Source organism: Panthera uncia, chromosome D2 (genome assembly GCF_023721935.1).
Source record: "Panthera uncia isolate 11264 chromosome D2, Puncia_PCG_1.0, whole genome shotgun sequence".
NCBI classification, from domain to species: domain Eukaryota; kingdom Metazoa; phylum Chordata; class Mammalia; order Carnivora; family Felidae; genus Panthera; species Panthera uncia.
This window is the reverse complement of record NC_064818.1, coordinates 31579786-31603453: the sequence shown is the minus strand read 5'-3', so window position 1 is coordinate 31603453 and position 23668 is coordinate 31579786. Positions and strand designations below refer to the sequence as shown.

Genomic DNA, 23668 nt, shown 5'->3' with positions numbered 1-23668 from the left:
AAAGCCAGGATTCTTGGCTTCTTTCTTAAGTGCACCCTGGCCCTGGCCGTGTCAGAGAAATGCTCTTTTGATGGAAAATGAGGCTGCAAACAATCTGGTCCTTGCTTCCTTCTCTTGAGAGACCTCACCACTCCCGTGTTTACACCCTTTGCTCCGGCCACACCAAATGACCCCACAAACGCAGCGAGTGACTTCACGCTGCTCTGTCTTTGCACATGCTGTTCCCCGACTTGGAATGCTTTATTTGGCGTCTTCCCCTCTTTGCTCAGCCAGCTCCAACTCACCAGTCATGCTCAGGTACAGACTCACCTTCTCCAGGAAAATTCCCTTATTGTTCCCTCTTCATTGCCCTCTCCAAGCCCTCTTGGCTTGCACAGCACCCCAAATAGACCCGAGTCATGGAGTGATGGCACTGTATGTATTCCGTATGTCTGTTTACTTGTCTGCTTTTCCCACGGGTCCCAGTGTTTTCCAAACCTGGCTACAGAAGAGTCACATGAACCCCCCAACCTTAGACCTATTGGACTGCAGGCACGAGGCCAGGGAGACTGTATGTCTGTTACACTCGATTCTGAGGCCCCAGAACCCAATTTGGGAACCAAGTTTGCCCTATCTTTGTATTTCTTTTTTCCTGCATATATTACCAAAGCTATCGAAGGCCCTCAATAAGTGTTTGACCCTTCTATTTTCTCTCTGGTAATCTCTTTTTGTTTTCACTTTCTTTCCTTGCTAGCCCTAGACCAACAATGTGCTTACCCTCTTGCTCTTACCATGTAAAACTGTAACCACCAACTCTTCATTTTTTTTCCATTCCTACTCCCGGGCTGCTGGGGGCTGCTAGTACACTCGCCAAAGATTGGTGCCATTGCAAGTTCAGGGACTCTAACTGCAACTGGCCCCTGAACGTTCTTGGCAATCGTCTGATCGTGGTCAGCTCTCTGCCGTTCTTTACAGAGACTGCTGTTCCCAACCCCCCTGTTCCCACTTCTTCCTGCCCCTTACCACAGGCAGTAGACCAACTTGCCTCCTCCTTCACAGAGAAAATAGAAGCCATCTGATGGGAACTCCCTCAGCTTCCTGCCACCTCACCTACACACTTACCCACATCAGCACTATCCTTTTCGCCTGCCCTCCCTCCGAGAGTAATCCCTCCAACTGGGCTCTGGATCCCATCCCCTCCCATGTCTTCAGGGACCTTACACCCTCAATTATCCCCTCTTTCTCTTTGACCCCTCCCACTGTAAAAGAAAACCAATGTCTTGATTGTATGTACTCCTTTTTAACTGTCACCCTCCCTAGTTCTTCAGTTGTGCCTCCCCTTCCCATCGAACTTCTTAAAAGGGTTGCCTTGATTTGGCACCATGTTCTCACCTTCCCTCAGTCTCCCACCCACAGCAGTCTGGCTCCGCCTCCACTGTACCGGTGGTCTTGAGACAAAGTCACCAATGATCTCCTTGGTAAAATCCATCCCGTATCTCACTAAAATATACACCAGATATTGCCGTTTGCAGCCTCCTTTTCCAAATGTCCTCTCCCCTTGGTTTCCACGATGCCACATTCCGGGCTTTCTGGTTCTCTCTCTGGCAACTTCCGCCAGGGCGTTTCTTCCTCTGCCTGTCCCTTATGTGTAAGAGTTCTTTGGGGATCTCTTCTTGGTCCAATTCTCTTCTCACTCCATGGGCTCTCTCCCTGGGCAATCCCATCCACCCCGCCTTCTGGTTTCATAAATATCTTTAGGTTGATGAGTTTCAAATCTAACTCCAGCCTATCTCACTCTCCCGCGCTGTCAACCCATAGGGTCACCTGCCTATGGGACATCTTGAATCTGCTCTTTCCATACCCCTATCTTAGTGAATAGTACCCCTAGTCCCTCAGTCACTGACACAAGAAACTCACGTGTCCTCCCTGAGTTCTCCTCCAAGTTTGACCAGGCACCAAGTCCTGTATAGGATGCTTCTTGAGTAACTCTCGAACCAGATCCATTCTTCTGTCTCCACATCTTAAACAGGTTGCAGGCATTTCTCATCTGGATCTCCACTACAGCTTTCTAGAAGACCTAGATCGTACTGCCAATGACTCGCCACCATTCCCTCCCACTAAAACTTCTGAAGTGAAACCAGATCTTGTCATGCAAACCTTTTAAGGATTCCCCAGTGTCCACAGATTGAAGTTCAAATTCCTTAGCAAAACCCACCTGGTCTAAAATGCTTTGAACCAGCCATGACAAACACCTACAGCCCCACCAAAGCATGATGCCTTTTCTGACCCTTGGGCCTCTGCAGTTTATTCCGTCTACCTACAAAATCCTTCCTTCCCACCCACTGACTTGTTCTTCAGGTCTCTGCTTAAAAACATCATCCTAGGAAATCTTCTGACCCCTTGCTCAGCTGGATTAGCTGTCTCTGATTTTACAACATCTCATGCTTCCTCTTATCGGAGAAGTTTTACACTTAAAATTACCCTTTTGTCTTTTAATATATTTATAACCTCAAGGTTGGTAACTGTGTCTCGTTTGACAGTATATCCTCAGCGTATAGCAAATGCTACATACATAGTAAGTGCTCAATAAATGTGTGTTGGATGACAAAGAACATTTGGAAAGGAACATCCCCCTCTGCTACTGCTAGTAATACATTGTATGTGGTTTTATCACTTGTCTTAAAGAGCTTGTATTATGAAAATGAAATAAGCTGATTCTGGAAAATAAGTTCTCCATGGAAACTTGACAGGCTGGAGAAATCAAAGTCTCTAGAGAGGTGGAGACTGGCTCGTGGTGGCATTACCACCGGGCCCGTGTGCAGGAGCCCATGAGGAGGGCAGGGACGCACAAGCCTCCTTTACCTTGGCCCCTCACGTGCATGGGATCATGTGAGCCACGGCTGCTTTGGCATACAGTTTCCATTTTTCCACAGCTTCCACCTGTCAGTGTAGTATTATAGAGAGCTGTGGGCTGAGATCTGGGTTAGTCTCGGCTCTGCCCACTACCTCATCTCAATAACCTTAGACATTACTCCACAATGGATGTTGCACTGTAAATAGCTACCATAGCTTCTAAATCAGAGTGGACAGACAACAAATGCATACATTCATTCATTCGATACCTACAACACACCTACTCCGTGCCAGGTAGGATTCCAGTTACTGAGTATATGGCAGTGAATGGGCCAGGCAAGATCTCAACATCTTATCTGTAAACCAGGGAGCTGAACTAGATGCGCTCCGGTCTCTTCCGGCTCTAAAATTGTGAGATTCCCTCTCCGACCGGATGCAAACACACAAGGCAGGCTAGTGGCAAACTATCACGCTTCAGCCTCCTTCCCCCATTCTTCACCCATGGGGCCATCTCCATCCCAAAGTCAGCTCTGGAAAACAGGAAAAGATCTGGTGTCATTTGTACTCTGCCTGCAACCCAAGATTTGACTTTCCCAAGTATGTTATTTAAGCTCTTTTTTTCTCTTTTGTGGAAAAGATTGTCGTGGTTAGCATTTCAGGCAATTACAAGGAGACCTGGCAAGATATTTTAGGCAGAGTTAGGTGCTTTGGCAAAAGCACAGGGAGAGGCAGAACGGACTCCTCCTTCAAGTGTAGTATCTCTTAGGTTTGCCTGAAAGGGCACCATGTCCTGGGCAGTTTCCTCCTCTTCCTTCTGGATGAGAGACATCTCCTGGTCCTATCTTCTTTCTTCTACTTCTGACTGGGCCTTAAGGCCCAAAGTTTCTACCACCTTAGTATCTGGCATTGTGACTGGGAACAAGGGATCGAAGGATTTCCAACCATGTGGGGGAAGGGAAGCCATAGGTTGCAAATAAATGGACAGAAGTCCTTGGGTGAGGGACTCAATTTAGAGTTCCAGACCATTGTTGTTAGTATCAGGTATGGGATGGCACTAATAAATAACACATGTAAGTGTATCAGTGAAAAGTCAGGACTTTAATGCTGATCCGGGATCATTAAATTTGAAGTTAAAAAGTAAAATTTTGGGGGGTGCTGGGGTGGCTCAGTCGGTTGAGTGTCTTTGTCTCAGATCATGATCTCACCGTCAGTGAGTTCGAGCCCCGCGTCGGGCTCTGTGCTAACAGCTCAGAGCCAGCAGCCTGCTTTGGATTCTGTCTCCCTCTCTCTCTGCCCCTCCCCCGCTTAAGCTCTGTTCTGTCAAAAATGAATAAACGTTGGGGCACCTGGGTGGCTCAGTCGGTTAAGCGGCCGACTTCGGCTCAGGTCACGATCTCACGGTCCGTGAGTTCGAGCCCCGCGTCGGGCTCTGGGCTGATGGCTCAGAGCCTGGAGGCTGCTTCCAATTCTGTGTCTCCCGCTCTCTCTGACCCTCCCCCGTTCATGCTCTGTCTCTCTCTGTCTCAAAAATAAATAAACGTTAAAAAAAATTTTTTTGAAAAAAAAATGAATAAACGTTAAAAACAATTTTTTAAAGTAAAATTTTTGTTCAATGATGTAAAAGTAAAAGTGGGTTTAAGTTTACTGTTTATATACTATTTATATCTCATTACTATGAAACAAGACACTTATATGGAGTTATGTATCAAACTGACATGAATCATTATTTATTCATTTATTTTTAAATGTTTATTTATTTTGAGAAAGAGAGAGAGAGAGAGAGAGAGAGAGCACGAGTTGGGGAGGGGCAGAGAGACAGGAGAGAGAGAATCCCAAGCAGGCTCCACACTGTCAGCTCAGAGCCCGATATGGGGGCTCGATCCCATGAACTGTGAGATCATGACCTGAGCCGAAATCAAGAGTTGGATGCTTAACTCACTGACCTAGGCACCTAGGCACCACTTTTTATTTATTTTTAAAAATTGTTTATTATTTTTGAGAGAGAGGGAGAACAAGCAGGGGAGGGGCAGAGAGACAGAGAGAGGGAGAGAGAATCCCAAGCAGGCTCTGTGCTGTCAGTGCTGAGCCTGATGCGTGGCTCCATGCAGGGCTTGATCCTAGGAGCCCCGAGATTGTGACCTGAACCGAAATCAAGAAGTGGATGCTTACCTGACTGAGCCACCCAGGCACCCCATGAATCATTCTTTATTAACGGCAAATTCTGTCTTGAGATTTGCTAGTTTCTGATGAACTAGAAGCCACAGAGACAAAGATTTGAAGGGTTAGCTCCCTTACGAACTACAATCTTGGTTAATAATCTTGGAACCTCACCCTCTTGGTGCCGTTTCAACCGTAACACAGTACTTGCCTCATTTATCTTGCAGGGCTGACGTGACAATCAAGACACAGCGTATGTGACAATGCTTTGGGAGCAGCAGAGCGTTTTATTGCAGAGGCACCCTTGCCATCAGCTTGCTTAGGATGGCTGGCTGTGCTGTCCTGGTCATTAGCTGTCATCCGCCCTTTGCCTTCCTCCTTGTTCACGGAAGTGTCCCTCAAGCATCTATTTTTTCACCATACTGAACCTTAAAAGAGTTATGTAGACACTGACAAATAGCTAATTCTATCAGCTCCTCAAGGAACTGCCTGTCTCTTCATTTTGCCTGAGACCCCTTATCACCAATCACCGGGAGGAAGAAGGGAGAGTAGTGACAAAGCTTATTTCCTCCTGGTAGTTAATTCACTTTATCATTTAAAAAAAGGTGTTAGGATTTTTCTTCGTTCAAGGCACTGGGTAGGGCTCAGTGGGGTGCAGCATGGTGCACCTAAAATAATCTCAGCTTTGGAATCTGAGAGACTTTGAGTTCAAACCCAGGCGTGCCTATTTGCTTAGCTCTGCGGACTTGGCGGGTAATGCTCTCTCTGAGCTTTAAGTTCGTCTTCTGTACTGGGGGTATTACATCTCTTGCAGCGATATTGAGAAGATTATAATTAATGCCTGTGAGTGACTGGCACATAGTGAGTGCAGAGAGGACAGATAAGCAGCAAGGACCATCTTCAAGCTCAAAGCGTGGTAACAGGAGTTGTGGATGATGAGATGTGACAACCAACAGAAAGGTGCAGAGAGGGAGGGGCATCTTCAAAAAAATAGCGAAGGTCTTGTTCTGACAGTACTCAAGTAGCAGCCGAAGGATCGCTGTGAAAGGTGCAACCCTGCGTTCTCTTCAGTTTTCTGAAGTCATAAAAACAAAATGGCCAACCGAAAAAAATTCTGTTAAGTCCCAATACTAAAGGGTAAAGATGAGGTAATACGGTGTCTGTGTTGTAGTTATGCAAATGAGAACAATGAGAGAAAGTTAGCGATGGCTTCTCAACTGTCACTGGAAATGTGATCTAAAGGTTTACTGCAGTCTAGGTATTTTTAATTTTTCCTTTGGTAATCATCACGATGGTTGGCGCTGGGGCACCTCGCTGGCTCAGTCGTTTGAGCGTCCGACTTTAGCTCAGGTCATGATCTCAGGAGTTCGAACCCCACATTGGGCTCGCTGCTGTCAGCACAGAGCCTGCTTTGGATCCTCTGTCCCTTTCTCTCTCTGCCTCTCCCTGTTCTCTTTCAAAAATATTTAAAAATAAATAAATAGCCTTAAAAAAAAAAGATGGTTGGTGCTAAAAAGTACATTAGAAACTCAATGGCTTCCAAATATGGAACTTGTTTGGGTTGAGAGGTATTAATATGGAAACAGGTGAGTCTGCAGGCTGGTCATTTTGTGCTCTGATGTGCTTTAGAGACTAGAGCAGTGGGCTGAATTATCAATAAACTGAAATCTATTCTAAATTCCAAGATCTCCTTCTGCCTGGACTATGTGACCATGAGCAGGTCTTTAACATCCCCGTGTTCAGATTCTGGGAGTCAAGATTACTGACTCGATGAAGTCACCACCTCCTTGTCAGGTAGTAGGTGTTAAACGTTTTGAACTCCTGAGATTAGGGCCAATTGCTACTGGGATTATACTTATTCATCATTAAGCAACTCTAAACAGGTTGGGTATAAGTTACTAAGGAGGAGAAAGACAAATGTTATCAAGACAAATGTATGCTAATTTTTTAGCATCCAATCCAAAATAAATGATCTTCCTAAGTGTACAGTGTGGACCCTGGGGTCCCATGAGGGAGAACAAAGGACATCTCTTAGCTTTCCAGGCTTTTCCATATCCTGGTGTAAGAGCCTACTAAATTCGGGGTGTCTGGGTGGCTCAGTTGGTTGAGCATCCAACTCTTGATTTTGACTCAGGTCATGATCCCAGGGTCGTGGGATTAAGCCCTGAGTTGGGCTCTGCGCTGACGGAGGAGCCTGCTTAAGATGTTCTCTCTCTCTCTCCCTCTGCTCCTCTCCCCAGCTTGTGTGCACACTTTTGCTCTCTAAAAAAAAAAACCAAAAACAAAAAAAACCACCCCAACCTACTAAGTTCATATGGTTTTGTAAAGACAAATATCCCTGGGATAAAGGAAATCTATCATTTGCTTAGGAGAAATGTTTTTAGACTCCCTTCTTCTAAAAAGTAATTTGACCTCTTCCTGGTATCCCAAATCCCTGAGACTTTGAAAGGACAAAGAAAACCAATTTGGAACTCTTTCAAAGGATTTATTTGCTACAGAATTGCTTGAGCCCACCAACAAGATGAACTCAGGATTTCTGTGTTTAAAAGGATTTTGCTCACAGATTTATTTTTACAAGTGCTTCAACATTCAAAAAGTAATTCTTTTTGCCAGCATTTGGCATGTCTAGAAGAGGTTAGAAAAAGTTAGAATCTATAGAATTAGATGTCTAAAAATAGAAAAAAACCCGAAATTTTAAAATTCCTCATTTGAACAGGTCCTGAGTTGAAATCACATTCATCTGCAAGAAGAACTGTTTTAGGTCAGAAACGCTGTGTTGTGTAACTCCAGATCCTGATCTTGGATTTGACCAGTGAGGATTCCAGGCACTGCATGAATGACAGCAGAGATGTCATTCAGTTGGCCAATTCCGGCATGTGTCCTACCTGGCTTGTAAAGTTTTATAAATATCTCTTAAACCCAAACCTTCAGGTTCTCTGACGCCGATTGTCTTACTCTGATTCTCAATACTTTTTTTAAACAAATAAACAAAAATTTTCCCTGCAAGATCACACATTTAAGTATTTGTTGCTTGTGGATAGATACAGAGAAACCAAGCATGGATGCGAATTAACAATTCAGCGATGGAGCTGTGAATCTCTGGATGGCTGTGTAAGCTGCGAGAAAAGTCCCTCGCTGGCCCTGCACTTGCTGTGCACCAGAGGCGGCCTTCCGGGCAAGGTCAACCTGAAGAGGGTGTGAACCCCAGCAGCTGCTCGATGGGTTTAAACCGCCACTCATCTGCCTCCAGCTCTTCTACCAAACCAGCTAATTTTTCCATCCGAGCAACTTGCTGATCTGTAAGGGTCAAGGAGGCAATATATAATACAACATATCTCCCATGAGACAGTCACCACCCACCAACATGATGATTGGTTTAAAAATAATTTCCAGAAGGATTTTTTTCCTCACTAGTCAAGAATTGAGGTCTTATTCTTTGTTGGTCAGAAGACTTAATCTAAAACAACAATGACAAAAAACAAGGAGTATGTACCCTCCATGCCATAGCGATTTAGTACTAAAATCCTTGAGCTCCAGGCAATTGCAGCTTTCCCTCCTACATTATGCCTTCAATAGAGAGAAACGATCTGGTGGGAGAACACAGTTCCCTGATACATAAATGAAGGCCGCAGAAAAGGTGCTATCAGGGTCTTAGAGTCCGGGCTTCTCAGAGTCCAGACAGACAATAAGGTATCACATAAATACTTGAAGGTGAGGATGATGATGGTAAACAGTGGAGAACATTAAAAGGTTTTAGGAAGGAGAAGGGAAAGCAACACACGAATGGTAGGAAGCAGAGTCTCCTCTAGAAAACTAACACTTCTGACTTCAGCTTCTGAGCCTCAATGTGGACATGACGTCTGGCTTAAGACCGCAGAAGGTTGTCCTCGCTTCGGCAGCACATATACTAAGAGATCACGGAATGTTTTTGTCTGCAGGCCATTTAGAAAGTTCACTTAAAGAGCCTTGTAGAGTTTCAGGAGTTTTTGTCACAAAGCACACTGACCTTTCTGATCCTCCTCTCCCATCCCCGCTGCCCCATAATTTGTTCTCATAGTTAAGTATACAACACTCATGTGCTTACCATGTTTCACCTGTTTAAGCGTAGATGCCACTTGATAACTGAAAACGGATTCGCAGAGGAATCTCTCAGAGCCATCTACAAACAGAAGAGGAAAAGTTTTAATCTGCTCTAAGGGTTTTATGGCTTCTGATAAACCAAGCAAGCGTGGCCATTCTTTTCCCTGCTTTCACATTCAGGGTACAGTTTTCAGTGTTTACAAAGAGGGCTTCTGTTTCATTTAGAACTAACAGTCCTTAGCTATAAAAGCTACTTCTTCTATATCTAGAATATTAAAACAGTCCCTCCACTTGTTTCAAAGTTTAAAAATAATATTTAGAAAAACAAAAATAAGAAACCTCAGTGTGATGTCCTGGTCAACATTTCTCCCCCCCTAACCTGAGAGTTTCTTAATGTTCTCTTATTCTGCATGTCAGGCAAACGCTGACATCTGACCCATTTGGCCACATGGCTCCTGTGCTATCCAAATACAAAGGTACACCAAAACTCTAGATCATTTTCATTCTGAAAAGTAAAACTGAGGGCAAAATAGCTGTTGTTGATTTTTAATATATCAAGTTACATCACTATGACCATCACAAAGCACTGCTGGGAAATTTTATTCTGTAAACGCAAATTGTAACCTTGATTTTCCAACTGAACCAAAACACTGCAATTTGGATGGTGATAAGAGTATGGTGCAATTTCAGAACCTAGCATCGTACTGGTGCCAAGAACTGGCAACAAGAAGGTAGCTAACTCAGTCGCAACAGCACTTGGAAGATGATTATGAAACACATAAGCTAGTTCATGTTATTCTTTGTCAGGCAAGGGCTGATACAGCAAAATATACTCTGCAAAGACACGGAACTCATATAAGCAAATGTGACTTTTAGAAGGGTAGCAGAAACCATTTGGGGAAGGTGTCGTATTGCAAAAATCCTAAAACAAACGGAGGGAGAGGACACATGTCTTTTTTTAGGTGGTAGTTCACGTCAGCACTACTAGGTGTCAAGCACTCACCCATCAGTCACGGGCTGGCGGGCTGGCGTGTCACCCAGCTATTAAGTGACAAGGAGATAGGACTAACACATTCTGGCTTCATGCTGAGTTTCACACAAGGCTGACCTGATTTCAGAAGTCATGATTGTAGAAATAAAAGGAAACCTCATTTCAAATGGAGGCAGAAGGCCAGGACGGGGAGCTCTCATGCCCTAACACTCAGGGTCAATTGCAGACTCCAACAGGTAGAGGCAAATCTTGCTTTCCCAGCAGGAAGAAAGAAGCCTATTATTTTGCCACCCCAGCAGGATGAAGAAAGGTTTTTCTCCTTGCCAGGCAACAGCCTAGCCAATGAGAAACTGTCATAACTCAGCCAACGGAAAGCCACTACACTTCCCAAATGCCTACTTTGTGCCAATAGACTTTTTGTTTATAATAGTCTCTCCCAGCTCCCCCCTTGCCTCTCTTATGTTCTCTGGACTTGCCTATGGTTTTGCCATAGCTTGCTTGTCCCCAGTTACAATTCCCTGCTATTCCCGAATAAATCCATTTTTTTGCTGGTAAAATAATGTGACAGTTTTATTTTTAAGATTAACAGGGTGAGGGGTGCCTGGCTGGCTCTGTTGGTAGCGCAAGTGATCTCGGGGTCCTGAGTTCAAGCACCACGTTGGGGCTAGAGCTCACTTAAAAAAAGAGAAAAAAAAAAAAAAAGATTAAAATGGTGAACAATAAAACCATAGATATTGTATCCAAATGCTTGGATGTACAACCAAGAGGGCTTCTGTCCAATATTATATTCAAAATTGATGCAAAAAAAAATGTAATTATTTTCAGATTATGTATTAATATATGCATAATGTTATATTTCAAAATATTATTTCATAAAGTGCTATACACTTTAGGAAGAAAGCTACATTCGTTAAATTCAACCTCTTTTCTACATATTGAACTATATGGTGTATAATATCCTATCCCTTCCTCCCACCCCATTCCTCTGGCTGAATGGAAATCATTTGTGAGCAGATAATCTAAACTGAGCAAAAAAATTTTTTATTTTCAATTACCTAAATATTATACTGTCCAGTTTATTATGTAAATATGCCAGTGTTCATTATCCTATTCATACCCTTGCTTAAAGAATCAAATTATAACTCAAGTTTTATTTTAGAAAAAGCAGAGCATAGAGAATTAGAGCCCACTTCTCAGGTAGTTTGATCCTAAACTTTAGGATCTCACTTCACGAAAGGCAGTGGGGATTATGGGCTGTAAGGATCAGGCCAAGATGTATTTGGAAGCTCTTGGAAGTGCTACCTCGCACTTACATTTAATCACAGGTGCTATTAGGATAAAATGCTTAAGTTATAACATTTGCATATTTCCCTTGGCAATGAACTTCAAAGCAAAAAGATGTAAGCTAATCTTTCAAAAAGGCACTTGCGTATCACTTTACCACTTTATGCCTATGGAACACACTTTTGTTGACTTGCAGCTCTGTATTAACCACAAAGTCCACTGCTTAGCCACATCCTATTAGATGTGGTATCTGTACCAATCTAAAGCCTGGAATTTCTCTAGAGAGGAGTCAGCCTGGGGCAATCCATCTTCTATTTAGAAACTGTAATCAAACCCTTTGTAACACACCAAACAGCAATACATCAGCTTTCCTCTTAAGGGACAAGCAAAGGTTATAAGTAGTGAAAAGTTCAGTAAATTGCCAAATCTAATAAATAAATGCCATGCCAACTCCAATAAATAAAATGCTATCAAATTCATTTAAAAGAATATTACCTCACAGTAGGAAATTAGACTATGCCAGATAATTTATACTTCAGTAGCCTACAATGTCACTAAAATTCAGCTACTTCTGGGTTGGAAGGCATTCTCTAATTTGCTCACTAAACTGGGTGAGGACAATCTTAGCCAAGGGCAGGAAGAATGCTGAAAACTGCTGTAAAGATCTTCTTCAGTTTATGATGGGGTTACATCCTGATAAACCCATCCTAAGCTAAGAATATCAGGTTGAAAATGCATTTTTTAAAAAGATTTTTATTTTCAACTTCATTATTTATTTTGAGAGAGAGAGAGCTAGAGTGGGGTAGGGGCAGAGAGAGGGAGACAGAGGATCCGAAGTCAGCTGTGTGCTGACAGCAGCAAGCCCAAAGCGGGGCTCAAACTCATAAACTGTGAGATCATGACATGAGCCGAAGATGGCACTTCAACCGGCTGAGCCACGCAGGCGCCCCAAGATTTTATTTTTCTAAGTGATCTCTACACCCAGTGTGGGGCTCAGACTCACAACCCTGAGACCAAGAGTTGCATGCTCCATGGACTGATCCAGCCAGGTACCCTGGAAGATGCATTTAATACACCTAACCTATCAGACATCATAACTTAGCATAGCCTACCTTAAAAGTGCTTGGAACACTTGCATTAGCCTACAGTTGGGCAAAATCATCTAACACAAAGCCTATTTTATAATAATAAAGTGTTGAATATCTCATGTAAATTATTGAATACTGTACTGAAAGTGAAAACCAGAAATGATTGTTTGGGTACAGAATGGTATCATCGGTTGTTTACCCTGGTGATTGTGTGGCTGAGAACTGTGGCTCCTGCCCAGCATCCTGAGAGAGTGCTATACCAAATATCGCTAGCCCAGGAATAGATCAAAATTCAATATTCAAAGTATGCTTTCTATTAAATGCATATGGCTTTTGCATCATAGTAAAGTAAAAAAATCCTAAGTCAAAATATCAGTAAGTTGGGGACCATGTATACATTATTTGAGGTGTCTGTTACAGAGTGCATGCGTGAGAAAGTTAATTCATAATGTTAAGTATATTACTTTGGTTTATTATCCTTAGACTTATGAGGAGGATGCAAAATCAAGTTGAACCTGTTATAAACAGTACCCAATCTTGGCTCCTGATTGCCTTTCTTCCTTCTCTGAAAAGGCAACTTTTCTTACTCTATTTTCATACTCAATTAAACTGGTGTAAGAAAACTGGTCCGTTAATGTGCGTTAGATTAGCTGCATAATAGTATCACCCATAAACATAGTAGAAGATGCTTCGAAATCCAACATCCTTATTAGGTTTCATTTAAGAAAATTCTTTTTAGGAGTACTCTTTTTCAATTCAACATTCTTGATTTGACCAGGATAGTTCAGGAATGACCATCTTGAAATTTTCATAGTTTGTCCTTAAGTGTAAGTAGCTTTAAAATATAGCTAAAACTTTAAACCTAAGAAAGGGAATCAAAACTGTGCACTTTGAATTTAAACCTAATATAAATTCATCCTACAACAGAAAGCCAACACATTTCCTCCATGAAGCACACTGGGATGGAATAAAAATGGAGAGAACTAAAACTTCTTAGAACATCAGCATTCAGACTAATCTCAGTAGCCTTTCTTCTTTAATGTTTCCAAGTAATCTGTTATACACTGACACAGAACCCTTATAGCTTTGAGACTAAGGAGGTACCTCCTGTATCAAATTCCTCTTGTAGCTAGAATTTAAATGACTTTAATCTTAGAGTCCATTGTTAAACATTGATTCCTCTTCTGCGGCTATAAAACTCATTAAGCAATTTCAGTGCCTCCAATTTTTGATTTTTGTGGGCAACTTCCTTAATACCAGTTGTCTGGCGCATACAGTTGAAGTCATAATGTATTTTTAGTGCCACATATGGTAAACAAGGCCCCAATTGTTCACTATGTCCAGACTCAGTGATGCCAACTCGAATATTCGATTAACACAACTGAAGATGAAAAGGCAAAGACAGAAGTACGTACATCACAGATGGATCACCAACTACATTACCCAATTGTCTACTTCACTAATCGTGATTTCAACCACTTCTAGAGAGCCTTATGGTCCCAGGCTTCCCATGCTTCTTTGTCACAAATGATTCTTCTGTTTGGGCTTAACCCAAAATTCTTTTTACCCGACATAAACGAATAAAGTTCACCCCCAAAAGCTGACGCCTATAGTTTGTACCTTTCTCAGAGATCTCCAGATTTTTAAAATATACTTACCAAGATTTGCAATTTAAAGCAAAAAAGATCAATATGTAACTAAGCACAAAAGTGCTACAAACAAGTAGATTTTGAATCCTTAATAGGTTCTTTGCTGACTTTTTTCAAAGTATGATGAATAGTTTATAGTTACAGACCATTCTTTTGTAAGAATCCCTCGAATGTCAGTCACAAGACAGACTCCTGTGCTGCACCCTAGACTAATTCAGAATCTCTAAGGTGGGCCAGAAATGTGCATTTTAAATAAGCTCTTCAGGTGATTTTTTATGCTCCCTATTAAGAATTTATTGGTCTAGCTCCTAAAGTGACATGCATCCAATGAATTTCGGGTATCAATGCGGTTTCATGCTTACAGCTTGTGCTCTGATCTTGGCCAGCCAGTTTGCAAATGTGTGCTGAGTGAGATGGTGGATGATTTGACGCAAATCCAGCTCCAGTGCTAGTAAAACCACAGAGCACTGTCCTGCAATGGGCCAGGAGAGTCATCTTCACATAAAAGAGTAGTATATTAGTTTTCCTCTTAGAACCTATTTGATGAGGTTAATCTATCTGTAGGTTAGAAAAAAACACATCAAACCTACTCATCATAGGGAGGCAGACTGGTGCCAGGATAAAGCAAACTGGAGCAGGAGGTCAAGAGAATTCCTGGTTCTAGTGCTGACTTTGTCTTTAACGTGGTCAAATCACTTTAACTTTTCTGGGTCTAAATAAGTCTAGGTGACTTCCTTGATTTCCAAAGTCTTTTTCAGCTCCAAAATTTTGACAGTGGAGAAAGATTTGTGTTTTGAACATAACATTTTGAAATGGGGACAAGAGATGAAATGTGAAGCTGAAATCAGGGCACACTTGTCTCTAATCCACTTAATAGCTTCTTTACAATTAATATTCATTGCAGGTCAGAATCCAATTATTCAGCAAAAAGCAGCATGAGATCACCTTCTAACATCTCTCCAGCTCCTTTGGGGTAGGTGAAAAGGGCTTTCCGTGGTGGAGCAAGGTCTGAGACACTGAAACCAGATCCCGTGACAGAACTTCCACTGACCCCACCAGCTGAGGAGGATGATGAAGAGGCAGCCATTTCCTCTCTAGCAGAATTCTCACTTCACTGCAGAGAAAGAAAAACAGTGATTGGCAAGTTTATGGAAGTGAGACTGACAATGTTTCATTCTAGCTGCCATAAAAACCAGCATACAGTTTAGTATAAGCTCCCCTTTTTTTCTATCCTTTCTACTTCCGCAATCTTTTACTAATGTCTCAGGCCAAAATCTCAGGATTTTAAGTGAAAATATGTTTATTCTGCTTTTCTACTTAAAACACTACTTCCTACCATTAGGAAACTGTTTATATCGCTTGGGATCGACTGTGGGTGATTTATGGGTTATGAAAGGGTGATACGGCAGGGCCAAGGTAGCAATTTGACTGAGGAAATAAATTATATGAGGATAAAACAACATGCCTCATAGGACAGTTTGTCTTGGCTACGTCCTGACCAAGCCATACCAAAAAATTCACTTATAAAATTTTCCAAATAAAATTCCAGAATAACACTGTGTTCTGTTCTCAAGGAAAGGGAATTGGTTAGGAAATACATATTTGTCCTTTCATTAAAAATGTTTTAAAAACTTTTTCATCCAAATGTAATACCCAAATTGGTCACTTGGTGGCATCCCCAAACCAGAACAAAGTAGCTCATGAAATGGATCGCTGAATTCATGGTTTATTATGAATACAGCAGCTGTGTTTAACCCCATGTCATATTAAAAAATCAGAAAGCCCAAATGTAAATGAGAAAATCTGTACTGAACACATGATTCCTTACAGAAGTTCAAAACCAAAATACTACTTTTGCCATCGAAGCTTATATTACACATTTACTTAAGATTCTAAAAAATGTACATTTTCTAAAAAGAATGGCTAGCATTGTGCTAGAATTTCCCGCCATGATGGAAATGTTCTAACATTCTATTTCTGTGCTGTCCAATATGATAGCCATTGACCTTCTGTGGCTATTAAACTAGTGTGACTGAAGAACTGTATTTTAATTAAAAAAAAAATTTTTTTTAAGGTAATCTCTATACCAAAGGTGGGGCTTGAACTCACAACTGCAATCAAGAGTCATATGCTCCACCAACCAAACCAGCCAGGCACCCCTGAAAAACTGTATTTTAAAATTGTATTTAATATTAATTGAAATTTAAATAGTCACATGTGGCTAGTGATTACTGTATTGGATAATACAGCTCTAGTATTTAGACTAAAAAATGACTTTACACTGAATTGTATACTTTAAAATGGCTAATGGTTAATGTTATGTTATGAGAATTTTAGCTCAATTTAAAAAAACAGAAAAAATGACTTTAAAAGGATTTTAAAAATGAATTTCTGTCTTTAATGGCCAAGAATTTTAGCTGATATTTTCTTCTTTTGCTAGTTGCAAAAAACATTTGTTACAAAAGTCAGAACTTATTTTTGAAAAAATAGAAAAAATGAGAGAATACTATGCAGACATAAATCCCATATATATATATATATATATATGCACACATAATCCAGTGTCCTAGCAAGAAAAATGATATCGTGTGCATTTCTGAAATGCCGGCTGTTCTGTTTCCTTAATTTTGTGATGATGATTTAAGGCTGTCAGGGAAGCAGAGTTTAGTTTTTGATTTCATTATATGTCCATAAGTAACACTGATTAAAACTCAAGGGAGACATGGGAACAGTAAGGCAACTGCTATAATTAGAATGTCGGCCTATTTAAAAATACAAATTGATTAAGGACATCATCAATTTTGCTATTAGATCACCTTTTCTTTTTTCTCTCAGCTCTGTAACTTTCTGAATCATAGTCAGAAAACCAACATTTCAAGTTGGATACATATCCAATCTTTGGGTGATACTAGCTTAAAATATAGCTTGACAGGTTCTTAAATGCTCTTTTAAACAGAACTTAAGCAGTAATGGACCTGGTCTAAATTTCTAAGTGGATTCTTGTTGGACTTCAAATAAAGTATACAGATAGTTTAGCCATCTTTTGGAGAGGTACTCAGTCTTGTTTCCCATCAGTTCAGAGCAGAACCTACTGTGAAGTGTTTATATATCTCACCTAAGACTTAAAACCCCAAATCTTTTTTCTACACCTTGATAAATGCTCTATTCAGTTGCAAATGCAAGGGATGCTTTATATTTTGAAATCAGTGGCTCAGCAGAGCTCCCTAGGGACTGCCAGAGTGAGGACAGCTTCAAAGGCTAGACACAGTGTGACTTCTAAACTGAGTATAATCAAAGGAATTCCCTTTCATCCCATTTTCTTTCAACCTCAGAACTACTATCATTCAATACACAAAACAGTTAAGGTTGAAAACTGGAGTGCACAATTAGCACAAAGTACCTTTACACAGGTAAGCAGTTTTCTGCTGAGTTAGAATAATACACCTAAGTAATTTCTGACTTTAAAGATACAGGTTGAGGGGCGCCTGGGTGGCGCAGTCGGTTAAGCGTCCGACTTCAGCCAGGTCACGATCTCTCGGTCTGTGAGTTCGAGCCCCGCGTCGGGCTCTGGGCTGATGGCTCGGAGCCTGGAGCCTGTTTCCGATTCTGTGTCTCCCTCTCTCTCTGCCCCTCCCCCGTTCATACTCTGTCTCTCTCTGTCCCAAAAATAAATAAAAAAAAACGTTGAAAAAAAAAAAAAAAAAGATACAGGTTGAATTTTGCATGCTATCAGCAGATGGTAAGAGAGGAATTTAAATGGAACTAACAATAAACCCTGCTTTGTAACTGCTTTATGAAGGCACGCATTCTGATCATCAGAACCCAACATAATGCTTGGCTTATATTAAGTAGCTGCTGATTTAAATAAATGTTTGCTAAATGAATTAAACATTTCACAGGAACCACAAGATTCCTTAAAGGTCATCTAATCTAATTCCTTCATTTTATGGATGACCAAACAAAACCAAGCTATAGAAATGTTAGCTTCTATGCTGTGACACTTTTCAAGCAATGGCTTTGTGGGCATATCATGTGCCATATGAAAACACTAAGAGTACAGACTCTGAAGCCTCTCGGCCTAGGTTCACGTCCTGGTTTTGCTATTTAACTTGCTGTTATAACTCTGGACAAATCGTTTAACCTCTCTGTTCCTCAGTTACCTCATCTCTGAAATCGGAATCATAGTAGTACCTTCCTCAGAAAGGTGTCACAAAGGTTAATATAACTAAAGCATTTAGAATAGTTACAGGCATAGTAAACACTTACTACTAGCTATCCAAAATTAGTAATGGATATTTACTCCTGAATCTTTTTTTCCCCTAATGCAGATCCCAGTTTTGCATTCACAGTATGTCCCAACACACTTACTCATGAGAAAAGTTTTAATTCTCTCCATTTGACAGAGTCAGCAAGCTCCTAGAGGGGAAAGGGTCTGCTCAGCAAGAGGGAAAATGCCCTCCATTAACCCACTTAACACTTTCATTTTACGGTTCATGAGTTTAGAAAGAATTCTGTGATCTAGGAAAGGGGGAACGAGTTGTCTTTCCACCTGCAAGGCCTAGCAACAGAACCCGGATCTCAACTTTCCTGAATGAATAACGAACGATGATAGAACACAGGGCTAGTGGCTCAGCAAAGATTATATGCATGGGAAAGAAAAGTGGGGTGTCATGAGAGCTGGTCCATTACTGGTTTTTTTTTTTCTTCTTCATTCTGCAGATCTACAGTATTAACAACTCTAGCACACACTAGGCTGCCAGGCCCAAGGTAGGTACTCGCTAAAATTCTGTTTAATGAGTAAATATTCATGATAAGTAATCTAATGTGGGGCTTAACCTTATAAGGGAAGCTGAGTCTATTGGCAGTAGAGATCCCCATAGCAGAGCAATGTTATTTTGGGGGACACAGCATGGCTGTGTCCAGTGATAGGATGGATGATCAAACATTTATCTACGACAGGGATGACCTCGTATTCATAAACTTTACTTTCTATCAGATCTACGTCGGTTTTCTTAAAAGAATTCTTCTTTTAGAAGGAGTCTCCTTATGAAAGACGCTGAAAGGACACTGGTACAATGGCAAATTATTACAAGCAATCACTAAATTCCATCATCAACAAATCGTTCCACCGGGCTCCATTTAAAACGGCAGGACTACCACCCAAATGGATGCTGCCGCTAAAACTAGGTCGGGTGGAGAGACAGGGGCTAGAAAGGGGAGGGGTCAGGACGCTGGCAGTTTCCCCACTAACTCCCAGGCACGCTTCCTCCTCCTTCCCCGTGCGGTCCCAAGGGGGCGACGCCACCGGCGCCGCCCCATTGCGCAGGCGCCGCCCGTCGGCCCGCATGCGCACCCAGTGCGGCGCGGCCTGAGGAAATTTCCTTACACTCCCTCTGCAGCAGGCTCCAGTTTCTCCTCCTATCTTCTCCGTTTTACTAGTCCCTGCAGGTAGGATCCCAGGGATCAACTCCCTTCCACCAAGCTCCCGGGGTCCTTGAGCCCTCGGCCACTTACCTCAGAGGATTTGGCACTTTCCCCTACAGCCCCGCCCCCAGGGCCAGCCGGAGCGGCAGCGTTTACAACGACAAGGACGGCGGCGTGCGCGCGCCCGCGCGGAAGGAACCGGCGCCGGCGTGCGCGCGCTTGCGCTGGTGGGCGTGGCCAGGGCGGAGGGAAGTGGTGAACGCGCTCAGGGAGAGAGAACTTCCGGGTCCTTCGTCCCCCCCCCCCCCCCCCCCCCCTTCACCCTTACCGTGGTTTTGCTTGGAGTCCTGGAGTTCCTTTCTCTTCAGTCGTTTTGGTGTACTCGCTTTTTTTTTTTTTTCTCGCTTTATGATTCGGGGCGTTAGCTTCCCCCACGACATTTCAGGACATTTCAGGCCTTCTGCTCTCCTCTCTCCAGGCTACCACGAGGCAGGATTAAATTGCTTATCCACCCCGTCCCCCCCCCCCCTTCTTTCAGAGCAGTACCCCAGTGCTGAACGGGAAAGGCAGACGAAGTTTGCTGCCTTTGAGACACTACGCTCTTACTCCAGAGCTCATGGTCTGAGGGCCCGGCCTAAACATTAAACTACCTTTGTGAAGGGCCTTTTTTATTTTGTGAGGTCCTGGGGGAATAGGGCACTACGGTGTAATGTCCTTAAACTGTTGCTAATTATGCCTGTCTTCAAGTCTGCTTACCTTCTATGCTGTTATTTCTTGCAATGCGAAATCTCTCCTTCATTCCGGAAGCAAATTACCAATTAAAGTAATTTACTTGCTGAGGGTTGGATTGAGCTTTAGTGTATTTAATAAGGACGGGTCGGGTTTTGGAGGATCTCTCAAATTTTGGGCTTCAAGGCTATGTAACATGTAGGAACATTCGTTGAACTTAACCACAGCTAGCCCGTAAGGAACCTTTGCTTTAATTCTTGATTCATTAAGTGGTGACTAGAAGAAGCTTGGCTTCTCAGTGAGTGATGCACAGTTTTTGGGTAGTGGCCTGTAAAATGGATAGCAATGTGTTGGTTTGAAGAACCATGTTGGTTAAGTCATAGTTTAACTGTTTTGATGGGCAACTGGATCTAATTTTGAGGTATATGTTTCTAGCATCTCTGAAAGTACTTAGAGGTTATTTTTACCTCCTGAAAGATAAGTGTGCTAAACATTCCTAATCCTCTTAATTATCATGTTGGATAAACAGGGTGAGACACTTAGTAAATGGTTAAACAGAAAATTGTTTCTTACTCTCTTTAGGTTAAACCAATAAATAATAGTAATAAATACTATTCTCACAAAGTCATGGATGACCTGTATATAGAGGGCTGAATATTTTTTTTGGTTGCACGTGTGTGGAGGAGGGGCAGAGAGAGACAGGGAGAGAGAGAGACAGAGAGAGAGAGAATCCCAAGCAGGCTCCTGATAGTGTGGAGCCTGACAAGGGGCTCAAACCCGTGAACTCTGAGATCATGACCTGAGCTGAAATCAAGAGTTGCTGCCCAACCGATTGAGCCACCCAGGGGCCTCTGGGCTGAGTACCATTTAATCACCTTTTCTTGGAGTGCTGAAATAGTTTACAAATTACTGTTTAGGGGCACCTGGGCACCTGGCTGGCTCAGTCTGTGGAGCATGCAACTCTTGATCTCAGGGTTGTGAATTTGAAGCCCATGTTGGGTGTAGAGATTACTTAAAAGTAAATCTTTAAACACAAAAACAAATTACTGTCTAGAGTGATCCAGGAATGGAATACTGTTACGGAAGATGTAGCAACTGACTTAAAACAGCTCGCAGATAGGGGAAATCTAATGGGAATAGGGCTGCTTTTGCTTAGTGTGTACTTTGAACAGATGTCCATATAATAGAGGGTTTTTATTTCTGATTAAAACAAGGTAAAATGATCATTTATTTTTCAGGATTTCACTAGAGTACTATTGGGAGAAAGTATCATGGAAGTTCTGCGCCCACAGCTTATAAGACTTGGTGGACGGATTTACAGAAAAAATCCCATCCAAGAACAGATTTATCAACATGAAGAAGAAGATGAAGACTTCTATCAAGGTAATCCTAGTTGCTCTTGGGTCAGATTAGTACAGTGGTCTCTGAATTGTGGAAGCAGTGTTTTGTTCTGTTTCAAAGTGTTCTTTGTGAGCACTGAAATTTGAGATGTTTGGCCTCTACCTAGCTCCATTTGTGTGGATGTCTGAGGGGACTGATTAGTTTCAATTTGATGAGCCATTCTCAGTTGCAGTCTGTAAATCATGTTTCATCTCTGTGCAGAGACAAAAATGTAATAAGGGGTAATTTTAATAAACTCTTAACAGCAGCCATTAATATTCTGTGACAAAATTAATTTCCTTTATCTGTAAAGTTGTGAAGTAGTATATATAAATTGTTGAAATAAATGAAATACGCATTTTATCCAGTGCCCCAAAATGTTAGCTGTTACTACTGTTATGTTGTGATTTTTCTTTTTGTAATCATATAGACATTTCCAAATATGTGACTAATGTAACTTTATTATTACGTAGGGATGATTTTAAGAAGTAAAATAAACAGTTGAGATGGATTATGAATATATATATTTTTAAGTTTACTTCTTTTGAGAGAAAGGGAGAGAGAGAATCCCTCAGTGCCGGGGCCCAATGCAAGGCTCGAACTCACAAACCGTGAGATCGTGACCTGAGCCGAAATCAAGACTTGGATACTTAACCAGCTGAGGCACCCAGGCGCCCTGATTATGAATACTTCTAAGTCAATTAAATTGGGCTTGGGTTTAATGCATGAATAGGGCCTTTCATGTTCTCTGCTTCCTTTTCCTTTCGGTTTATAAACTTTTTCATCAGTCCCTAAGCCTTGGGGGTTAGTCTTCCCTTTGGTTTTCCCATTGTTTTCCTTTAGCCTTGGGGACTTGATCTCCTTTATTTGACCCTCCTTTCTCTTTGGCTGGCCTAATGGTGTAAGTTCTCCTGCTATCACTGCTATCTCATTCACTGAAGTAATTTTGTCCTCATACTAAAAACTGCTTACTTGCACATTGTAAGAGGATACTTTATGTTATGTGAATTACATCTCCGTAAAAAATAGTAAAAAAGTTTTATCGTGTCTTATCTTTCTGGGAGAAAACAGTTAAATAGTGGTACATATATACTACTTTAACAGGGTTCTAAGACTGGAAGGTTTAACATAGTCACATGTTTTTTATTTTTCTTCCAAGAGCAGATCAGGAGGAATCGGTCAGAGCAGTGTTCTGCAATGTAAAGTGTTTGTACATGTGTATTTTTTTAAACCTTGAGAGTGGTTGGCAGGTGGGGAGAAGACTTCTCCGCAGAGCAGCAGTTGTGAGTGAGGTGTGATGGTTTCTCTGCAGGCTTCGTGGAGTGTGCAGAAGAGCCCTGTGATGCCTACGAGGTGGTGCAGACCCAGCAAGGTTTCCGGTGTACCGTGAAGGCCCCCAGCCTGCTCTACAAGTGAGTGAGGCCCCCAGCTTCACGGGACATACTGACAGGAAATTCAGCAGGAAGATGACTCTTTTCTACACTTTTCTGCAGTGCTTGATTACTAATGACAAAACAGTTTAGTGTTTTATGTCCTAGAATTTCTAAGGACTGATAATGGATCAGTTTCATCATTCCAAATGTATCACCAAGTCCTGTTACGTTTTGTCTCTTAAATTTGTCTTTTGAATCGACCACTTGTCTCTTTACTGCCACCCTGCCGCATCTTCTGTGAATTACTTGAACCTACTTACTAGGCACATAATTATTGTTCTCCTCCCAGTCAGTTCTTCACATTGAGGGTAGAGGCGTCTTTCTAAAAGGCAAATGTGATTACTTTATTACCTCTGCTTATATCTGCCAACATTTTCCATTGAAGATGGAATTCTCTTCCATTGGAGTGATGGCCAAACTCTTGAACGTGACTTGCCAGCCCTGCATTTTCAGTCACAACTCACCACTCTTTTTCTGGTTTTGCACTTAAGCCTAGCTAGTTTTCTTCAGTTCCTGAAGTGTGCAGTGCTCGTTCCTGCCTTAGAGCCTTGACATATGCTGTTCCCTTTGCCTTATACTCTCTCTTCCTTACCTAGTTATATTGTTAAATTCTTCTTTCTA

At 41.8% G+C, this 23668-nt stretch overlaps 2 protein-coding genes across 5 annotated transcripts in view; one reads left to right on the top strand and one right to left on the bottom strand.

Moving 5' to 3' along the window:
* Positions 1–7459: 7459 nt before the first annotated feature.
* Positions 7460–19705, bottom strand: ANAPC16 (anaphase promoting complex subunit 16). 2 transcript variants are annotated; one of them, XM_049645195.1, is made up of 4 exons: positions 19596–19705; positions 15027–15195; positions 9074–9148; positions 7460–8286 (listed from the first exon to the last, which is right to left on the bottom strand). In XM_049645195.1, exons 2-4 carry the CDS (start codon positions 15166–15168, stop codon positions 8171–8173), a joined length of 333 nt encoding a protein of 110 aa, XP_049501152.1. In that variant the 5' UTR covers positions 15169–15195; positions 19596–19705; the 3' UTR covers positions 7460–8170. The 2 variants fall into 2 exon arrangements, with proteins under 2 accessions (XP_049501152.1, XP_049501153.1); XM_049645196.1 differs by lacking the exons at positions 15027–15195; positions 19596–19705 and adding an exon at positions 14444–14665.
* Positions 19423–23668, top strand: part of ASCC1 (activating signal cointegrator 1 complex subunit 1) — a 106137-nt gene continuing 101891 nt past the window's right edge. For 2 of the 3 annotated variants that reach the window (XM_049645191.1, XM_049645193.1), the window contains exons 1-3: positions 19423–19529; positions 21473–21617; positions 22927–23026. In XM_049645191.1, the coding sequence (XP_049501148.1) occupies positions 21506–21617; positions 22927–23026 (212 nt within the window). In that variant the 5' untranslated portion in view covers positions 19423–19529; positions 21473–21505. Of the gene's footprint in view, positions 19530–19831; positions 20469–21472; positions 21618–22926; positions 23027–23668 lie in introns of those variants that run through there. The other variant, XM_049645192.1, reaches the window with a different exon arrangement.

Bases quoted from the DNA above. Each gene is read 5' to 3' on its own strand.
- ANAPC16 (XM_049645195.1), bottom strand. From the start codon at position 15,168: ATGGCTGCCTCTTCATCATCCTCCTCAGCTGGTGGGGTCAGTGGAAGT. The intron at 9,149-15,026 runs GTGATCTCATGC...TTCTGTTTGTAG, and splicing joins AGCTGGAGAGATGTTAGAAG to ATGGCTCTGAGAGATTCCTC. The intron at 8,287-9,073 runs GTAAGCACATGA...TGACCCTTACAG, and splicing joins GCTTAAACAGGTGAAACATG to ATCAGCAAGTTGCTCGGATG.